Raw genomic sequence first — 22,336 nt, forward strand, 5'->3', positions numbered from 1 at the left:
CTTTGTGATTACATAATTATGTTCTTTTAAGATTTCAAAATTGAATGTTTAATTAATTTAATCATAATCGATTTCTCTTCCACATTCTTGCAGATTAACTCCACTTCTTCACCATTTCATTACTTCTTTGGCGGCGAATTCCTTGATGTTAATAGTATTCTAAATTTGTTCGGAAAACTGTAATAGCATTTACATTGAAGTTGATTCACTTAAACTACTATTTGAATTAAAAAATGATGCATTCTCAAGGATACTCGAAGATTGATCTCTTATGCACATTAGGAAAACAACACACACACACACACACACACACACACACATATAGTTCTCAACTATCATGCCTAGCTGACTAAGAACGGATATCCGATTGGAAAAGAAAAGAGTTGGAACACATATATGATTCATTCTCTGAGCTATCATTATGTACTGACTAAAAATAGATATTATCCTCAATGAAAAACAATACTTTACCGAGTGTTGGTATTCATCTAGACAATCCTACGTAGCATGATACTAACAAAAACTGATGCACTCATATGTAAAAGACATGGGACAATAAAATTAGCATTGTATTGTCATGAACTATTATTAAAGGTAAACATACAAAGCAGAGCACTAACTTTTGGTTTAACAATGAGAAAAGAGAGTAAAGAAAGAATAAACAAGCATCAGATTGGACTTAGCAGAAATCGCATGAATTGTTTGTGTAGACTTTCAACACCTAACCATTCAGGCCATCAAGCTGGTGATTGCTAGGTGCTCACAAGTTCATTTCCTTGGATTTTGTTTTACACCTCTTCACCCTAACATTCATCATTGCTGATGAACTCCTCGGTTTTTAATTACATGGTTTCATCTCTCTGTGATATGAACAAATTATATACAAATTAATGTTTTTAGTCTTGAATTTGAGATATTTACTACTCATGGTTGATATGCTTATTGCTTATCAGATTCCATACGTTATGCTATTACTTGGAACTTGGTCTGTATGGAATTAATGCATGAATGGTGCGAAATATGGAATGAAAAACTAACACGTTGCTGTGGCATATGCACTCAGCTTTTGGTCTCTAAATGGGCCGACAGACTTTGCATTATATACTTTGAGAAGTGTGGGATTCACTATACAACAAATAAAAAGAATGTGTTATGAAGTCATGCGATTCATCAGACTAGCGTTAAGGAAACATTCAAAATGGAGTCATGCGTTTCCATCAAACTTAGTATTAAGAAACGTAAATAGAAAAGTCGTGGTTCGGTTGTCTTCTTACTCGGCGTAGCAGATATATCTCAGAATGCTTTGGTTATGCAAACTCGACGACTCTGATTTCTGCAGCAGGGAGCGTGGAAGAAAAAGGAAAAGAATGCTGAGATTTTCAATTGGTAAATCTTAGAAAGAGCCACTGCTAGCAGGGAGAAAGAAAGGAGATGAAGATAAAAAAGGTGTTGTGACACGACTATGAAACTCTATAAAAGAAAGAGAGGCTCGACTCTCCGGCGACCTTTAGTTACAAGAATCCATTTAAATTCCAATAATTAAATTGACTATGAAGAGAGAAAAGAATAAAGGAAAAATAAGAAGAATTGGAAAATTATAATTTGAAAATTATAATAACTCAATTATTATAATTTGAACATTATTATAATGTACAACTAAACATCACTCTATTAAATTATTAAAATATAATGACGCCAATTCATTTTTATATTTAAATGCACGTTTATAAATATTTACTAAAATGATATGATGAAAGATAAATTAGAATTCTTTAAGATATGTTTTATATTTTAACTCAATTATTTTAATTAAATTATTTATTAAATAGCTCATGCGGTTCCCGCAGATGTATTTTGTTCCAAGTCGCTAGGTTCTCTACCCACCTGCCTAATGATGGTGATGCTCCTGCCTAATTCTTTTATGACAATTCTTCCACCCCTTCGACATGTTTTCTGCAAGGAAATTCTCTTGTAATTAAATTATAAATTGTTTAATCATAAATATTCGTAATGGTTAACCTTCATCTCAATTCCATGAATTAGTGATTAACGATCATCTAACATATTATCTTCACTTGAAATCATAACGATTAATCATCTTACCTTTTTGCCAAATTATAATGAATTAAACTGCCAACTGACTTCATGTGAACCTTATCGGCTATATTCTAAACTAGGTCAAAAATTGGGATGTAACAGTCGGGTCATCATTGGAGGGGTCCATTTATAATTAATTATATGCCTAAGCCAAGTATTAAATGTTATAAAGTGAGTTGTGTTGGAAAGTTTCAAGAGCTGAGTTCTTTAGGGAAGCTTTGTAGTTTTTGGAGTTGAGCTCTTTTGGAAAACTTTTGGCAATAAAGGATTATAAATACGAGCTCATTTCATTGGAAAGAGGCATCTGATTATTTGATTATCTTATTTTGCTCTTGTTGTCTTTGTGACATATTTGAGTCTAAAGTTTGGTGCCCTTGCTGAGGTACAAGGGTTTGAAGTTGGAGGAGTTCATTCAAATCAGCGCTAAGGTATAGTGTTTTCGTTATATTTTGGATATTTGTTGTAACTCCCGTATTGTGTTTCTTGTGGTTGGGAGAATTGAATGAACCGAGAATTATTGTGCTGTTGCTGAGAAGTCAATTATTGTGCATGTGAATTTGAATTGAATGAAGGTTTACAACTTTAAATTGTAAATCAGTCAACAGCCTTTTGCATATTTCAGCACTACCTTTGGTTGGGCATCTTAATGAAAATCATAAGGAAAAATAACTAGTATTCAACAAATTCTAAGAAGAGCCCAATCGGGTCCTTTCAGTGAAATCAAATGCTTGCTTGCAAAGTATTTGACAAAATGTCAAACAACTACCTATCATAGAAAGTTAGTGTGTGCCCGAGTTATAGTCAGCTAAGGTTATTACACTCTTGGCCCTCTAAATAGCCTCTAACTTGTGTATGTATACTTCCCAATTTTTGTCTTTGTTCAACAAATTTGGCATTAATTCCTTCTCTTCGAAGGGTTGCCTTTTCTTCGACTTTCATCCCTTTCCTCCATCTACCTTCACCTGTTCTCCTCAAATCTCTGCAAGATTTGTTGGCATTTGTTCTCTCAGTTGACTTCTTCACATGAATTCTGCAACGCCAAGAATGTCTATGCCAACAATTGAGGGAGCCTGGTCATCAACCATTCTACAGCACGACTTAGTTCGAGACTGTCACACTACACTCTCAAACACTTGTTCTTCCACAACCTCTCTTCGTATGTGGGTTTCTATGATTGCTTGTAGCAATGAGATGAAGTCAGTCGCTACTGCTTCCTCTCCCTCAAACAACTCCTGAAATATATTGTCTTTGTTGTGGCTTCTTTCTTCGTTGATGGGTTGACCCATTATGCATTCTTCACCATGTACCTCTCTCTCACTCCCAAATTTGTTTTAAGGCAGTGGCGCCAAATGTTTACCGCTACAGGTAAAGGTTTGACACTACAAAATAGATAGTAACAGAAAGTAATAAATAATGCAACACAACACTGTTATTTGGAGAACTTGGCAACTTCTTTGTTAACTTCAGCAAATGTTTACATTCTTGTAGTCAGACTCACAACAACAGCATTACTTCATTCACAGTGATGGTGACTGGATACAAGTACATGAGAATATAAAGTGCCGAAGGGTTGCGAAGAACTGTCGCGATGAACCAACTACCTAACTGCTTACCCTTTCAGACACACTAATCATACGTTAAACAATTATTTTACCAAGACCAGTAGTTATAAGGGTTGATGTGGAAAGCTATTAATCAAGAAAATTCATATCAAAATGCACCAAACAGATTCCCTTTCCTCTGAGACAAGACCTTCATCCCCTCTTTGCTCTTTTGGCTTTCATGATGAAACCCCTGAATGGCGACACTTAAGTTGAAGAAGTTTCAGAATCACAGGAGGCTGGTAGGTGCAAGTTGTTTTCATCTTGACTGAGATTGCTGGAAGTTGCAGCTGTAACAGACATCCAATCTTCCTTTCCTGTTTGTCTGACGCAAGCTAAACAAAAAGGGAGTTTGCATAATTAAGCACTGATTTCAGAAGGCTGATTATATTGGAATTCAGAGTCTAAAACAAGTCATTGAGGTCTCACAGATTCCCATTGTCTGAATATTAGAGCATTCTGTAATAGTCGGTATTAATGCGCCTCTCTGATCTGAATTGAGACTTCTATGATATTGTGACTCATCAGATATTCTAAGATTATTATTGCGAGCTCGATACTTATGGTATCTCTATTAACAAACTAAGGCTATGCCTGAAGTCCGAGTTCTTAATGTCTATGTTAAGCTTAGTTGTTTTTGATCTTTGGAATGTTGAGAAATACTAATGAGGAAGAGTTGTCTGTTCAAAGAAGAAATATAATTTGCTGTTGTGGATTTATGTTGGGCATGCTGGCTGTTTGAAATTGAATGTGTGCATGTTTATCTGATTTTTTCTGATTAAGGATATTTTATGCAATTTCAATGTCAACCATTTGTTTGATTTTTTAACATGAACTTCAACGTTTGTACAAGTGCCCAGTGTATCCATTCTGGAGTCATCTGCTACACTGATATTTATTGGTGTCTTTACAAGTATACGTCTTTTCAGTTTGTCGCATGTGGTTGCCAGTATAATAATCAGGTTTTCTTTAAGGTCAACCATCTAATATTTCACTTTTTGGATGTTAAGATGTAAATTAATTAGCAAGGGACCATTTTTCCAATTCCGGTCTTCTGATAACTGATTGGCCTGCTGCTGTTTTTGCCTCCTCCAATATTTCTTCAACTTTGTAACTTTACCACTAGGCATTTTTTTTGTGCTAAAGTGGCCAAGTCTTCAACATTTTAATTTCTTGTTTGGTGCAATAGGTCAGTTCATGTTGCTACTTTTCAACATCTTGCTGTTTATCTTGTTGTACAACCCTTTCATGTTGTTTCTTAGTGGGTCAGAAGCATTTTTGTTCTTCTTCCTCTTTCGGCTAGAATTCTCATCTTCATTAACAATCTCCTTTTGGTTATTCTTTCTGTTCCTGGACTTTCTTTGCTCTGGTTTTCTTCTTTGTCTCTGCCATGAATTCCTCTCCAGAATTTTCTTCCGTGGATGTGTTTGATGCCAGATGTCCATTCTTTGACTCTCCCGATTACTCTGGCTTCATGTTATATACCATCACTTTGGGATGTGATGACAGCATTCTGGAAAATCGTCTTGCATTTTCACATTTATAAATGTCGTGGGATTCTTCTCCACAAAATGCAGACTTCTTTTTCTTCTCTCCCCAATATTTTGTCACATAGTGACCAAGTTTTCCACAGTTGAAGCAAGTGGCATCATTTCTTCGATTCCTTCTTCATCTTCCTCTTCCTCATGTATAGTTAGATTGTCTCTTATCTTCTAGATATTCCTGTTGTTGATTTGTGTGCATATCACAAGTGTCTATTTTCTCCCTATGTTGGTATACAGAAACTGGCATTAGTTCTTTCATCAGCAGTATGATTGTGATTGTGGCAACATTGGTTGCATTAATTTTCTCCATTGTGAACTGGAGGTTGAGTCCAGGCAGCATCTTGGGTGGCAATGGGAGGAGAGCTACGAGAAAGAAGGCACATGCAATTATTTGCTAAAAATTTCACGCTGTTTGGGGGAACAGATTTGCATGTGGGGCAACCATAGTAATTTTTTTTGCTAAAGTCTCATCTATTATCGTCAAATCATAATTATTAAAAAAATCAATAGAACCCTCATATTTTGAGACAACTATGATATTTAAGAAGACTGAATTAATTGATAATTGTTTTTTAAATTAAACTAAAAAACACAAACGACTTACTATAATTACTAGACCTAAATAATTATTAATTTATTTTTTCATTTGCTAAAATCTTCTGTTTTTTGTCAAATCATAACCATAAAAAAATTAACTGAATCCTCATATTTTGAGACAACTATGATATTTTAAAAAGATTGAAATAATCATTAATAATTTTATTTTCAACTAAACTTAAACAGAGTGAATTCATTGATAATTGTTTTTCAAATTAAACTAAAAAACACAAACCACTTACTATAAATAGTAAATACTAGATCTTAATAATGATCAATTTATTTTTTCAAAAAAAAAAATAAAATATTATTTAAACAGAATACTGTTTAGTTTAATATAATTAAAAAACAAATTAATGGCATTAATTTTATATACACAATTCTCCGTAAGGCGAAAATATTGTCGTATCGATTCAGACAAACCATGCTCACCTATCCATACCTAATTTAGTGACTTGGTATATTCTATAAATTTAATATGTATGTGTGTTTTCAAAGAATCATTTAGACAATATATATTTTCAAATGTTTAATAAAATTGTCGGGTTTGTCCCTGAGTTTTCGCTGATTCCCAAGTTTTGAAAACTTTTGGGCTCGGCGAGTTTTTGTGAAGTCCGAGTTTTTCAACTGTGCTGCATTTATTAATGTTCTAATTTTTTATATTGCATCCATGCAATGCAAATATCTCATCTCACACAATATTTTTGAGTTAATATTATATAACTTATACGCCAAAAAAAATAAAATGCAAAAGTTGGTATTTTTTTAATCAGTAAAACATTATTTTATTAAATATATATAAAGTAACAATGGTTTGAACTTCGTTGTTGCTTGATCAACACCCAAAAAATCAACACATTCAGTACCTGATAGCACCAAAAGTACCAACACCTGATTGACATTCTTCAATCTTTCCACTGTCACTGGCCCTTTGAACGACTTTTGTTGCTTCATAGCATCAAAGGAGAAATTTGCTTCTATACCACCTCTCCGTTCTCCACTTTGCTCAGAACACCTGCTACTTCTGCCACCCACAACGAATGTACCTCTGGGATTGTGAGGAAAGGAATGTATAGTGCATCATTCATCCTTTTGCACTGAATGCTCACTCGCATGAGAAAATGTGCAGAGGCAGAATTAGTAAAGCCACATTGAGCCACCTTCCTCTCACTGAATGCAAATACTGTCCTTCACCATCCAAGAAATTTGCCAACTCACATCCATCACATCACATCTCATCCACATGTTTGCCATGATGCCACACATCTCTTCCTGCTATGATGTCGCCACGTCAAGTGCCAACTTGGATAGAGAATCTGCCATTGTACTCCCCTCTCAGTAAATGTGCGATATTTTGACATTTTAAAATGGTAATTTTTTTTTTGATTATTTCAACTACCTTCTGCAATCACCATGCATATGATTTGCCTGTTGCAATGGCATTCACAATAATTTGAAGTTGCCTTCCAAATGCAGTTTGTCCATCTGCAGCCTCTATGCCATTTGAACCCCCAGCAATGCTGCCTGGGCCCTGAACCTCAGCTTTGTTATTGGTCCCCACTTTTGGCCTCTTGTGTTCAGTAGCAATAATATGGCCATTGGAATCCCTGGCCATACATCCGGTGCCAGAGGGCCCTGTATTCCCTCTCGCTGCTCCATCAAAGTTTACTCTAATCCATACCTCTCCTGGGGCTTCCCACTTCACCTCTTCCCTTCTTGGCTTTGAAAGATCAACCTTCATACACCCATTAACGGGTGCAAAACCTGGTATATTACTTCTGAAACAAATTTGCAAAATATTCTCCATATTTAACTTTTACACCCAGTTTTAGAGCGACCTGGTATATTACTTCTAAAATAGGTTCCCAAAGGATTCTCCATATTTAATGTTTATGCCCAGCTCTAGAGCATGGCAAAAGTTTTCTTCTTTTTGCATAGAGGTTAGATTTATGATGCTTATTATCTGATGCTGGAAATTCTATTCCCCGCAGGGATGCCTCCTGTTCAGAGATTGGTTAAAGGACCTATGTGGTTGCAGTTTCTTATTGGTGTAAGTGCACTGATATCATTTTTAATTTTCTTAACTTTGCAGGGGTTTGTTGTACTATGCAAAATATATAATAATAGAAGTCAATAAGGTTTAAGGCTATACTTACTTGAGGGGGGAGGGTAGGTACAACCACCCAAGAATTTCAGAGAAATCTACATTTTTTCAATTGCAATCAGACAGTAAGCAATAAAGAGCAGTGGCTTATATTTATTTACCTCTCTCTCTCTCTCACACACACACACACACACACTCATTTGTAGTTGAGAATGATTCAAAGAAGGTGATTATATGTCTTGATACTTGCATATGTTTTTTGATGGATAACTGAGATGTTGATGTATTTAGTTCGAACAATCTCTTACATTTTCAGTTTACACAATGGCAGCGAGAGCTGGAAATGATGACCTTAAGAAGTGCCATGAGTGTTATCTTTCATAGACAGATGGTTTAACATTAGATTGCGAGTCATTTATGTAACCCAATAAACATGAATGTATTTAAAAAGCAATAGTTTTTGGTAGTCGAACTTTGTTGCCACCCTGAATATGCATGAATAATTTTTTCTAAAATTTGACCTGGGACCTTATTTTGTATAAATTAATGTCTATAAGGGAACTGCACATGAATATATGTCAGTCAATGCCCACTTCTTACAGATAGAAACACTGTGGTTGGTTGGTTAGAATTTAATTTTAATGTGTTTTGTTTCTCTTTGCATCCTATATCTTGCTTACAAGGAATGGAAATATTGTTTAGTGCACACTTCTCTTAATACGTATATCTTGGTAACGATAATATACTGCTTTTGATTTAAAGTAAATATTAACATGGTCTTTTTTGTGTTCTTTATATGTTCTTGTAAATTTTGTTGACATAAATTAATGTGTTACCATGCAGGCCCCTCCCATAATGCTATTCTCTGCTACTTGTGCTGGGTTGTCAGGTAGGAATCCTTTTTCCTAGTGCTTTTATGTTTATGATCATTGTGGCACATCTCATAATGTTATTGACATATTATTGATTGTTTTAACTTTTGTTGTCATAATCTGACTTCTTTGAATCTTTTAGGCTTCACTGCCTTGCATTTCTATAATGCTAGTAGTGTTTCTCTGAATTACATGCTAAGGTTCAATGCAAGTGCTCACCTCTGCCTAAATCACAATCCTGGGAAAAAAAAACAACTAGAGGAAACTGTACTTTTTAATTCATATTCATAAAGCTAAAAATACTTGCATGATCTGAAAATAAAGGTACAAACTACAAAATGAATGCTTTAGAGAAGGTCAGTATCAGTGTCTTGGCAATGTCACTTCTGATGGCCCTTATTCCTTGGCCTTATATTGTTGTAAGCTTTACAGCTCACCATAAGGTGATCTAGATTCTAGAGCTTTACCTTTAAATCACCAAAAAACTTCGCTAAAACTTGTGAATCTAAGCGAAAAACTCAGTTTTGTCCTGGCAAAAACATCTTTATATTCAAAAATTGAACAAGGCCATCAGAAGTGACATTACTAAGACAGTGATACTGACCCCCTATGGAAATTTATGTTGTCGCCTTTAAGACAGGATTCCTATTGAGACAAGTAGCTTTGGTTCAGAAAATTGCACTGATCACATGAGACCATACTCATATATATATACATGTCGATATGCCATAGAAATTAAGACTTTAACTAATGCCATTAAAGTCTTAAAGTCTTAATGGCATATTTTGCAATAGCATTAGGAGGACTTCCAAACTCATGGGAATCATTTCTAAAATCCCTAAAATGGATCGTTTAAGATCAGATTGTCTTCAAGAAGAATTGAGATTAATGATTAAGGGAAAACACAAAACTCTAGATGAAGATATTCAAGTTATTAATACAAATTCTCATAAGAAAGGAAAAAAGAAAAACAACAAAAGGAAAAGAAATTTTCATGGAAAAGGACAATCCAAACATTAGAAAGATTTGTCCAAAATCTAATGCTTCAGATGTGATCTATATGGACATTATGCAATAAATTGTCCTGATAGATCTAAACCTCAAGCATTTGTTGCAAAATCTGAGAAGTTAAATGAAGGAAATGAACATGAGAAATATGCTTTCTATTCTGCATTATCCAGCCAAATGTCAACTAAAAGGAATACATGGATAGTTGATAGTGGGTCTTCTAGAGACATCACTGGATATCAGGATAGCCTAGAAAGCATGAAAATAGAAATAGACAAGAAGTTACAACTGGTGATGACTCTGCACACTTGGTAAAAGGAATTGGGACCTGCACCATAAAATTGAAATCTGGAAATTCTATTCAACTTTTTGGAGTTCTCTATGTACCAGGTATTAAGAGGAATTTAATATCTATATCTTCTCTTGAAGATGATGGTTATAAAATTGCTTTCATCGAAGGGAAAGTACTAGCATGGCCTAAAAATTTAACCTTTAAAAGGGCTCTAACAATAGGAGTACGACAAGGACTCCTATATGAGCTATGTGCTAAGACAAACCTTGCACTTGTACATGAGACTTCTGATTCAAATGAAATATGGCACAAAAGACTAGGTCATATCAACTTCTGTGCCCTAACATCAATGGAGAAGATAGTAACTGGAATGCCCATGTTAAATCATATTCACAATGGATCACGTAAAGGTTGTGCCTTAAGGAAAAACACTAAAAAGCCATTTCCCCATAGTTTGAGCAAAACTAAAGAAGTGTTGGAACTAGTACATTCTAATCTATGTGGGCCCATGTCTATACCATCTATAGGAGGATTCTAGTGCTATTTGATATTTGTTGATTTTTTCAGGAAAGACATGGATATGCTTCCTTAAATGCATAGAATTTGAAGAGATTCTCTCTAAATTTAAAGAATTCAAAACTATCACCGAGAACTCCTCCTGTAAGAACATTAAAATTCTGAGAACAAATAATGGGAAGGAGTATACTTTTGAAATACTTAAAGAGTTCTGCAAAGTCACTGGGATTAAGAGGGAGTTCACAGTTCCTTACAATCCTCAACAAAATGGGGTTGCTGAAAGGAAGAACAAATCTATTGTAGAAGCTGCTCGGGCCATGATTTTTGATCAAAACTTGAGTATGTCTTTCTAGGCTGAAGCATCCAACACAATAGTCTATATTTAGAATAGATGTGCTCACTCACATTTGGACAATAAGACTTCTGAAGAAGCATTTTCTGGAAAGAAACCTGCCATCAATCACGTAAGGATATTTGGATGTCCTATATATGTTAATGTACCTAAGGAGAAAAGGACTAAGTTAGAACCTTCTGGAAGAAAGGGTGTTCTGATTGGTTTTAGTGAAACAGTAAAAGGATGCAGAGTCTACATTCTTGGATAGAAACAAATAGAACTAAGCAGAGATGTCATCTTTGAGGAAGACATTGCTTTTATAAGAGACAAAACCACTGATGAACTAGATACATTTGATGTATCTCCAGAAGAGACTCCTACTCCTGAGATTTAGAGGGAGTTTCCTAAAGAGACTACAATTGAAATTGAAATCCTTCCAGAAATTCAAGAAGAGAGTCTTGATCACTCTAAAAGGCCACTTTGGGCAAGGAAAATAATATAGGAAGGAGATGCATTTGCAGCCCGTTCAAGAACCTTCTGAGAAAGAAAGAGACCTAGAAAATTGACTTAGAATGCTTTCGTATGTGAGAGCTTGAATCTTGAACCTTCTAGCACTTCTGAAGCACTTAAACATCAAGCTTGGAAAGATGCCATGGTGGAAGAATACCAGTCTATACTAAAAAATGATGTTTGGGACATAGTTCCAAGACCTAAGGAAAAATCTGTTGTGTCTTCAAAATGACTCTTCAAAGTTAAGTATGCGGCAGATGGCAGCAATGAAAAACATTAAGCTCGTTTTGTGGCTAGAGGTTTTTCTTAGAAGGAAGGAATTGATTTTGAAGAAACTTTTACCCCAGTTGCCAGGTACACTTCTGTTAGAGCTGTAATAGCAATTGCAGCAGCCAAAGGTTGGAAAATTCATCAAATGGATGTAAAAATTGCTTTTCTTAATGGAAAGATAGAGGAAGAAGTATACCTGGAACAGCCAGAAGGATTTGTAACTCATGATGCTGCTTCTTATGTGTGTAAATTGAAGAAGGCTCTATATGGACTTAAACAAGCTCCTCGAGCCTGGTATGAAAGGATTGACAAATACCTAAAGTCTTGGATTCACCAAGAACGTGGCTGATCCAAATCTTTACTTCAAAGTAACTAAAGGTGATATGTTAATTCTAATTCTTTATGTTGATGAACTTCTGATTAGAGGGGAAGAGCACCTTATTAATCAAATGTAAGAAAGCTTTGGCTTCAGAATTTGAAATGAAGGATTTAGGAATTCTCCATTACTTTCTTGGTTTGGAAGTACGTTAGAAGTCTAGTAATATTTTTCTACATCAAAAGAAGTACACTATTGATATCTTGAAAAGATTTGAAATGTGGGACTGTCGACCCATGTCTACACCTATGGAAACCAAACTTCACAAGCTAAAGGAAGCAAGTGCTGAATCTAGACTAGTTGATCCCACCTTATACAGACAGATAATTGGGCATTGATGTATCTTGTAAATACTTGACCTGATATCTGCTATGCAGTGAATGCATTAAGTCAGTTCATGTGTGAACATCGTTAGATTCATCTTGTTTCTTTGAAGCACATATTGAGGTATCTGTTGTGAGGTTTTCACACATCGCCCCAAAATCTTGGGGACCCCCTTTTTAATCGCCTTTAGGGCCAGTGGAGAAGGTTAGATGTATTTTTCACCCGGTTTCAACTTGATTTTCCAGAGCTATCAGTTCTATCCTTAGGCCGAATAAGTTCAAAATTGATTTCAACTTGGCAGGATAAGATTGTGAATTTTGTACTTAGACGATTTCTTTTGAAAATTTGGATTTAATTGTAAATTTGAATGATTTTCAAATAAGGAAATTTTTCGTTAGACTTAGGTTCTTGGAAAATCTTTTTTTTTTTGGTGAAATAGAATTTAATTTTGTAAGATGAAGTTAAATTGCAAAATCGATTGTTACTCTAGAGGCAATTTTATTTTTTGTCATAAAATTTTAATTATTTAGCAAAATCGATTTAGAGGAAAATTGCAAAAATTGGCTTTAATAGATTAAATTTGCCTTGAAAGCTTTTGGTATTTAATGAAATTGGTAAATTAATATTAAGAAATGGCTTTTGGTTAGCCAAAATTCAACTTCAAAGATGTATTAATTAGCAAACCCTCATTAAATAGAAATTTTTAGCATCCCCAAGGCACCATTCAATTTCGTTTTGCAATTTGTGGTTAATTAGTAAATTAAAAGTGTAGTTTTCATTTTAGAAAAATTAAAATTTTGGCAAAGTATTTAAAGTGGGCCACTAACTTAGCTTTAATTTTGGTTTTTTTTTCCTCTATAGGACCAAGTCGGCCAGCTTGGGAGGAAGGTGAAAGCTGCTATAAAGGGAGTCCCCTCCCATTTCATTTTCATCAATTCATTTGCTCCTCATGCTTGGGCGAATTTGAAGCAAGGGCAGATTTCCAGACTTGGGCGAAATTGGTGGAAGGCAGTTTTTTGGCGATTTTTGGGCAATTTCTCCATTGCCATTGTTGGGCGATTTGTCTAAGGGCCAGATTTTTTGCGTTTTTGGGGATTTTTGCTCCACTTTGTGGGCTGCGATTTGTGCCCTAGGTGGCAGATTTTACAGATTTTGCTCCTTCTTTGCTTGGGCGAATTTTGTGGAAGGGCAGATTTTTTTTTCATGCTTAGCCGAATTTTGTGGGAGCCGAATTTTGTGGGGGCCGAAATTTGTGGAAGACAAAATTCTAATTTTCTATAGGGGCTGCAATTTTTATATCAGATTTGGGCAATTTTGTTGGGAGAAGAGATACATATGAAAGTTTGATTTTTGCATAGAAGGCAAGTGTTGGATAAGCTTAGAGGCTTTGTTTTCTAATTTGCAAAGGGATTTGTAATTCTTTGATGTCATATCCCGGGTTCCGAAAAGTTGCTGTAAGATTATTAGTTAAGGTGAAAGTCATCATCTAGAGTTGCAAGCAGTGCTTAAGCTGACATCCATTCTTTCGCTCTTTTCTAAGAATTGCACTACTTGGTTCTTCTTGCCTTTTGGTCCACCACTCTACCATCCCGTAATAGGGCGACGAGCATGGAGGATGATAGTGCAAGTAAGAATCCCAAGCGGGCAAACGCTAAGAAAGACAAAGAGGATATGACGCCCAAAACTTCCTTCTTCTCGAAAATGAAGAAAATAACCGATACTAATATCGCTACAGTGGACATGATACGGATGAGGGACAGACTAAAGGAAGGACAATCCCCCTTGGCAAAGAGGATATACAAGAGCGGAATTGTACATGCAGCAGCTTTTCCTCCTACTTTGCCTTGTCCGGAATTGATTATGGAGTGTGCATCCAGATTTGATCTAGACAGTAAATCCATCATTTTTGGCGAAGGGAAGAGAGTGTTGGCCAACATTGGCGAACAAGCAATTGAAGAGACATTTAATATTCCCCAGAGCAAGGGCATGACAGTTGTAATGGTGGATCAGGCGGCCAAATCATTTCAAGGTAACCAAGAGGCCTACTTCTCACATCTAAAGCGGAATTGGATACACGAAGGAAGGAAAGGAGTTAACAAATCAACAAGGCTTACAGTGGCAGATTTCAAGCCGGAATATGGCGATCTCATTGTTCTTCTCAGCCGGATCATGGGCCTAGCTCAAGCTATGCAATTCGAAAACTGGATGTACTTCTTCATTGATGAAATTGAAAAGGGAAAAGGAAAATTTGATTGGGCTAGGATCATAAGTGAAAATTTAGAGTTGCAACTTAGAACAATTCAAAACCAAAGGCAATTCTACATGGGATCCTATCTGTTTTACTTAATTGCTAGATTGTATGAGAGTTCGGGACTTAGGGCCTTAGGAGAGATTGGTAATGGGCCGGGGCAATATTTGGTGCATGAATGCTATCCGCAGCTTCATTTGCACAATAACAAGGATTACAAGATGTTTTGCGATGCATTCGCCATGAAGACAGTAAGGGTATTACAAGGGGCGCCTGCTAAGAGACTTTCATCAGAAGCAGAAGCAAGGATTAAGAAGTTTGGGAGTTGGTTCATCCAATTCCCGCAATTCACATACATTAGAGTGGCAGGAAGTACAGTTTGTCCCAAGAGGCTTCCAAGATTCCCGCCCGACAAGGTAGTTTTGATGGAATTGGCTAGGCAGCTTGAGCACTATGATAGAGTAATGAGGAATGAGGGGAAAACAGGCGTTTCCTTCTCAATTATAATTGGCAATGATAGTTGCCCAAATCGGGCCACCTTTGAGGCTGCGGAAAAGGAATTGGAGTGGTATCATCTAGGATGGTACAGAGCAAGGCAAGGATTCGACCCTGTTGGTCTTATCAAGGCATCTCATGGAAGTGAATTTAAGCATGTTCCCACTATAGAGGACTTTTGGGCCAATGCAAAGGATGATTTTCACGTGAGAAAGCTAGCTTTCTCGAGATTGTCGGTGAACATGATGAGAGATATCAGATGGAGAGGCCTTGATATTCCCGATCAATTGGAGGATGATCGTAGTGTGTTGAGAGAAGACTATGAGACAGTAGTTGGAACAGAGTTGAATCCAGTGGATTGGGACGATCATCAGGATCCTTCCTTGGAGGCAGTCACAAGGACAGTGGATTTGCATATCGAGTCGTGGTATAATGCCAAGTTGAGAAAGCTACAAAGACAAAAGGTTCTCCTTACTTATGAGATGATGAAACCGAAGGAAGGTCTAGTAGAATCAATCGGACAGAAGGGTGAAGGAAGTGGCCGGCAATCGGAGACAGTTAGAAATAGCAAGAAGAGGGCTTTGGAGGTAGAGAAAAGCCAAGAACGTTCGGAACCTCCAGCCAAGAGACAGCGGGCAGCGCCGTCAAGGGAGAGTATAACTAAGGCTAGAAGCCAAGAGGTCAATTCAAGTGATAAAGGGGCCGCAGTGGAGGTGAGCTCTGATTCGGAATCAAGTGGCTACAGTGAAAGTACGGAGTACTCCCCTCTCTCGGAGAACCAGCAAGGAAATATGGCAGAAACTAGTAGAGAAGAAGATGGGCCGATTGATATTGAAGAGATAAGTCAGGCGTCTAAGGCCGTTGGTGATGCTTTGTTGGTCGAACCGAATCCGGATTTGGGGAGATGCACTGCACCACTATGGTTAAGGCAAATGCTTATGCCGAGAGGCGAGGTGGTAATGACTCATGCAGTTGATGATATCCAAGGACTAATAGAAAAGGATGATAGCGAGAACCAAAAACAGATGGCAAATACGGTGGCAAGGGTAATCAGAAGCGACAGTGATGGTCATCGAAGGGTTCAGATTGCTATACCAACAGTCAATAAGGCAGCGGATGAGATTGCAGCCCAGGAGTACGAAATAGTAGAACATAATTTGGGAAGAAATACAGATGATATGGAATGTGAGGAGGTTCAGGAAGGCATAACATCAATCAGAGAAAGATTGAGGAAGGCAAACGAAAAGATAGTAAAGTTGGAGGCCGAAAACAAATATTGGAGAGATTGCCAGCCAATCCAACAGCTGCATCAGGCAGCCCTTCCTCAAGACAGCGGGAGTAATTCAGAAGAGGTATCAGCTCAGTTACATGAAGTAAGGGGTTGGATCTATGATACAATCCAAGATGGGCGAAATTTCTTGCCCTCCTTCATCTCAACATTCCAGTCATTGGTGACTGTTAGAAACAAATTCAGATTATTTGAAGAGGAATGGAAGAATTTTCTTCCCATCAAGGATTTGGTTATTCCTAGGCTGCAGGCGTTCATTAGGCTACCGGAGGCATATTTGGAAAGAGCCCGGTTGGTTGATGAGAGAGGATTGAGCATAGTTGAATCTTGGTATGTCGCATTGACTACCAGATTCAGAACACTTGAAGAAATTCATGATGAGATTGCACAACACGGCCCAAGCATCGACACTTCCATTTCGACCATGATGAGCGACGTTGGGGTGGCGCTTGATTTTGAGGGTATTAGAGAGGAGGATGTCAGTGAGACAGGATTTGGATCGAGATTGGATGAGTTAGGAAAGGCTGCCGTCAAAAGGAAACATCTGAACACCCTTTCCTCACTCGATGCTTTTATTGGGTTTGCAAAGGAATATGAGAAGGATCACGAAAGGATACTACAAGCAGCAAACAACGTGGCAAAGTCAGCAGAACTCCGAGCGAAGCACACACCTTGTCCTCCTATGGAAGAAGTTAACGAAAGGCTAGCTAAGTTCATTGCCTTAGCTAAAAGAACAAAAGAAAAAGGAAGAATTATATTAGAAGATCATCTTATGTAAGCCCAAGTGGCAACTTTCTCTTTCTTCTAGAATAGGACAAGTGTTTGTTTCTGATTGGCCACCATTTTGGTGCCTTCTCATTGGTTGCCACTTTTGCACTTTTTTCATTGGTCCATTGATGAGGTGGCATCTTCTCATTGGCCGATGGGGTGGCAACCCTAATTAGGGTTTTTTGATCCAATCTGAATCGTCGATCTTGTTTTGATCTCTACCGTCCATTGTATTTTGGACCTCTATATAAGGCCATTGGTTCTCATTTGTAAAGAGGGGGGTTGGAGAAATTGTTGCGAAAATAATACCAAAGTGCTCTCTTTTTCATTGCATGTTGACTAAGAACATTGGGTGTTATTGCATGTTTTCTACTTCCACATAGTTAAATTTTCTTTTCAAGTTGAAGCAATTTCATTTCAAGTTGTTAGAGTAAGAGTAAAATAAAATGGATAGTTGCATGGTAGCTTTGGTAGATGTTTGATAGGGGTCAACACTAGGCCACTAGCATCTTAGCGGCTGGTTGGGAGGCTTTGTGTGGTGATCTAGTTTACTTTCCTTTGAAGCGTTGCATCTATGGAGGTAGGGCCGCTGGTTAGCCTTCATTAGATTCGATCCCCGTCCATCTGCTAACCTTCCATTCTTAGGAGTAGGAGTAGTTGAGTAGCCAAATTTCATGCTTAGAAGAGGTTAGTTAGAGAAGTAAACCAAAACATCGGCATTCTCACCTTCCATCGCCATTCACCCTACATTGCCATCATCGCGCCATCAACATCATCTAGCATTCACACCGAACCACCATCTCCATTTTCTCACCAAGATCCAAATTTTTCTCAAACAAGAAAACGTAAGGCCGCCTACGTGATTACCAGCAAATCACATTGATAAAACTGAGCGAGTATCCAATGGTGTAAGGAACATTGGAGTTATACTCATGTCCCATGAGAGATAACTTTTCAAGAGAGGAATTGTGTATTTGATATTCTGTATCAAGCATCCAATTACTAATATGTTATGTAGTGACACAAAACTCGCATCAACAGTATCTTCAAGGTACTATTGGGTATGAACTTAAATATGAGAATACTAGCTTGGAATTACATGGATATACTGATTCTGATTGGGTTGGAAGTGTAAAAGGCTGGAAAAGCACATCAGGATGCTGCTTCAGTTTAGGATCAGCTATGATCTCCTGGATATGCAGAAAGCAAGCTTCTGTTGCTCAAAGTTCTACTAAGGCAGAGTATATTGTAGTAGCTATGGGAGCTCGAGAAGCAGTGTGGTTTCGGAAGTTGTTTTCAAACTTGTTTGGTGAACCTTTGAAACCTACTACGATTCATTATGATAATCAAAGTTGTATCAAGTTATCTGTGAATCCGGTATTTCATGATAGATCCAAGCATATATAGATTCCTTACCACTACGTGAGAGACATGGTGGAAAGAAGAGCTATTCAATTATAATATATTAATACAGGTGATCAAACTGCTGACATTCTCACCAAGGCTCTCCTTAAAGTGAAAGTTGATCATTTCAGAAAGAAACTTGGCTTGATTGAAATGTAAGTTTATGAGATTGAGTCTCAACTTTGTAAAATTTGTGTTAATTAAATAAAGATGTTTAAAGTGTAAACTCTTTTGTCATATGTGTGACTCTATGACTCATGGGCCTACCCAATGTTCATTATTTAAGGAGATAATTTTTTATAATGAAATATTGATTCTGATGATATAAGGTGACGACTTTATCATTATTAGATTACTATCATGATGAATATCATGCGATTTGATATTCAAGGAAAGATCATGTTAGTTAAAAGAGCATGTTGATGGATATCATGTGACTTGATAGCTGTTGAAGATCAATATGTTCAAATTCATGGTGGATACTATGTGACTTAATATTTATGGATGTACCATAAATTGGTATGGTGTATATCATGTGACTTGATATCTTTATACTCACCATAACTGAAAAGAATATCATGAGACTTGATTTTCTTATATATATATATATATCTTGAGGATATTACTTCTTATAATGAGAAAATTCATATGCACTTTGTCTGCCCTAGCTATGAGGGAGTGTTTAGACAAATAGCTTTGGTTCAAAAAATTGCACTGATCACATGAGACCATACTCATGTATATATACATGCTGATATGCAAAATACTGATATGTATATGTACATGAATATAGTCTGAATATTCTTAATGGAGATCGCAGCATTCAGAATTGCCGATGCATAATATTATTGAAGTAATACCTCAAATTAGAATTCAGTAAACAATTGTATTTTTACTGATTGTTATCGATTGCAAAAGACTTAGTTAAAGTCTTAATGGCATTAGTTCTTGTTATGACTAATCATCGGGTGTGACCATTCCACCGAATAGGTAAATCGGTGAATGGACATGTCTTTTTTTTTGGAGACATGCCCATTCACCCATGTAACCGTCCAAAATCATATATATAGTATATGCTGCCCGATATTGCAACATAGAGATTGATTATATTGCAACATAGAAATTAACATAGAGATTGATTATATTGCAACATAGAAATTGATTAATTTTTGCAGATCAAAGGCAATATAAACGCCAATCTTGTATAAATATTTATCATCATTTGCATGGAGTTTTATATATACTGTGCAACACTTGTATACTTCATTGGCCTTGACTGTACCTGGAGGGAATATACATAATTCAGCAGGAAAAGGAAATTTGTAAGTAAACTTTACAATTCCAATTGTTTCCTACAAGGATGTTTTTGGGGTTAACCTCGTCTCCTAAGTTTATGATCTTCAGAGAGGGCTCCACATATTTGATTGGTTTTTCGAGTTGAACTTGTGTGTTGGGGTTTTGTTCACTGAGCCTTCCCCTCCTTGTACTCTCTGTACTTGGGGCTTAATAAATCCTTTTTGGCCCCCTCATCCACCTAGAGCATGTTGCACTGAAACAACTTGTAATCTTCCATTTGCCAATGGAATAGTCTGTTCATCGAGTCCAAGCCATCTTTTGAGCATCCTTCCAATTTGAGAACTCCTTCCTCGTTGGGCTCCATGCGTCGCTTCCCTTCGTCCACTTCTTCCTCCGCTTTTGACTCTAATGAAGACACCACGTCCTCACTCACCATTTGGGTCTTTAGGTCTATATAAATTTTTGCTGCTCCTCTCCGTAGATAGGGTGTTCCTCTTCAAATCATTGTTTACTTTTGCTTGCACCAGCCAACCTCTACCGAGGATGGTGTCATACTGCTTCCTCTTAAAGGGGGGTACCACAAAATCCAACATGAATGGTTGGGTGCCGATTGTTACCTGTTGTGCCACAAGTGTATTGATATGTTTAATTCCATGTTGGTTTGTGCCTACGAGATGGAAAGTTGGACGGCCATAGTGTAGGTCGCCCTAGCCTCTTCCATGTCTCTTCGAGTAGGACATTGACACCCAATCCTCCATCAATGATGGTGACCATCAAGATGGTGCAGAGGATGCCCATCTTGACTATTGCTGAAAGTCTACTAGTGTTAACTACCAACAACATTGGGTCAACCAAGGGTTCAACAAAGTTTAGTTTTAAGTATGGTCCACACGGTTTAGATCTTTCAAAGATGGTACCATGTTCAATAGAGTCATTTGTTGTTGTGGAATGGTTTCAAAGAGGTCTTTTATTTTTACTAAAATTTCTGTCTGCATCATTTGCCTAAGTATGTTTTTTTCTAGCTTGACTTCTCAGTGAGGTACTTGTCGTGTCGTGTGTTTCCCTCCTCTCGACCATCATCTCTTTCTTGATATTTTCCTTCGCTTCACATACCCTCTATCTCTCTGTCGTGGGATGTGGATAGGTGGTTGCTTTTGCTTACCCTCAAGTGACTGCCAACACCCCTTCCTCTGTACTGGCCCTTTCAATGTTAAATAGACTCACCCCAAACTTTGGACAATTTGCATCCTTGTGGTCCCTTGGACCACGCGACCTAGAGAGGAATTGTGGTGCTTCGAAATCTTTGACAAAATGCCCCCATTGGCTGCATGCACAACATCGTATCATCGGTCGTCCTTTAGCATCATACTGAATGCGACTTCAACCCCCGTTATTATTGTTATAGGTGGTATTGTTGTTGTTGCTCCTTCCTTCCCGTTGGTTGTTTCAATAGCCGCTAGATGATGCTATATTGTTGGTGGGTTGTATGTTCATCGTCGCTGTTGAGGTGGGCAATTCTTGTATCAAGACTTGTTGACTTCATGTCTTCATATTATATGGGCATTCCTTTGTAGGCTGACCCATTATCTAGCAAATGTCACAACAAAGTTTCTTCAGGCATGCACCCTTGGTGTGGCCTTCCTCCTTGCATTCTGTACAACATAGGTGGCCATCCTTGTTCTGGCTAGTGTTACCCTTCATTGTTTTACACTCTCATCATTCGTAGCATGTCCTTTTATAGGGCTTGGATTTTCTTATTTGATTCTTCGTCACTGCTCTCACTTGAAGAATTATCATTATTGTCGGACGATTTCTTTTTCTTTTTCTTCATTGTTTTACTTTCACTCTAAGTCCATCGCCCTATTGTATGCATCAACATACGATGGTGGTGGTATGATCTTCATCTTTCTCCCAAGGGTGGGTTATAATCCTTTGATGAACCAACACTTTTTCAGCCCATCCCCTGACAGACTTTCCATCTTCCCAACCAACTCCTTCAACCGCCGACTGTACCCTCAGACAATTTTATCCTTCACTTGTTTAGTAGATTTTGGCAACGATCTTGTTATCATCCTTGAGCAACTGAAGTTCAGTTTGATATTCCTATTCAAGGTCTGCCCATGTAGCCATGTGACATTGTCAAAAATAGTTTTGTTTGCTCATTGTGGTTTGTTACTCTGTTGGTGGACTAGACTATTTTGCATGTTTTACAACGTTGTATGGGGTCCTCTTTCTTGTTGCTTGTTAACAAAGGTAATTTCTACTTCTCTACCATTATAACTATTCTAGTTACTGGCTGTGTTGGTATCCTTGAGCTTGGTGTCCCCGAACTGAAATTATTTGAGCCGGGTTGACTACTTTGATTCCCGTGCTTTTGTGTCCCTCCAACACT

The 22,336-nt window shown here is 37.3% G+C and overlaps 1 protein-coding gene across 2 annotated transcripts in view; it reads left to right on the forward strand.

Annotated features, from left to right (window-relative positions):
* LOC149537290 (uncharacterized) overlaps window positions 1-22,336 on the forward strand; it is a 108,367-nt gene that overhangs the window by 28,904 nt on the left and 57,127 nt on the right. For both annotated transcript variants that reach the window (XM_089807658.1, XM_089807659.1), the window contains exons 4-5: window positions 7,831-7,889; window positions 8,787-8,832. In XM_089807658.1, the coding sequence (XP_089663784.1) occupies window positions 7,831-7,889; window positions 8,787-8,832 (105 nt within the window). The remainder of the gene's footprint in view (window positions 1-7,830; window positions 7,890-8,786; window positions 8,833-22,336) is intronic.

Source organism: Cupressus sempervirens, chromosome 10 (assembly GCF_028749045.1).
Source record: "Cupressus sempervirens isolate cs-2001-9-10 chromosome 10, ASM2874904v1, whole genome shotgun sequence".
NCBI classification, from domain to species: domain Eukaryota; kingdom Viridiplantae; phylum Streptophyta; class Pinopsida; order Cupressales; family Cupressaceae; genus Cupressus; species Cupressus sempervirens.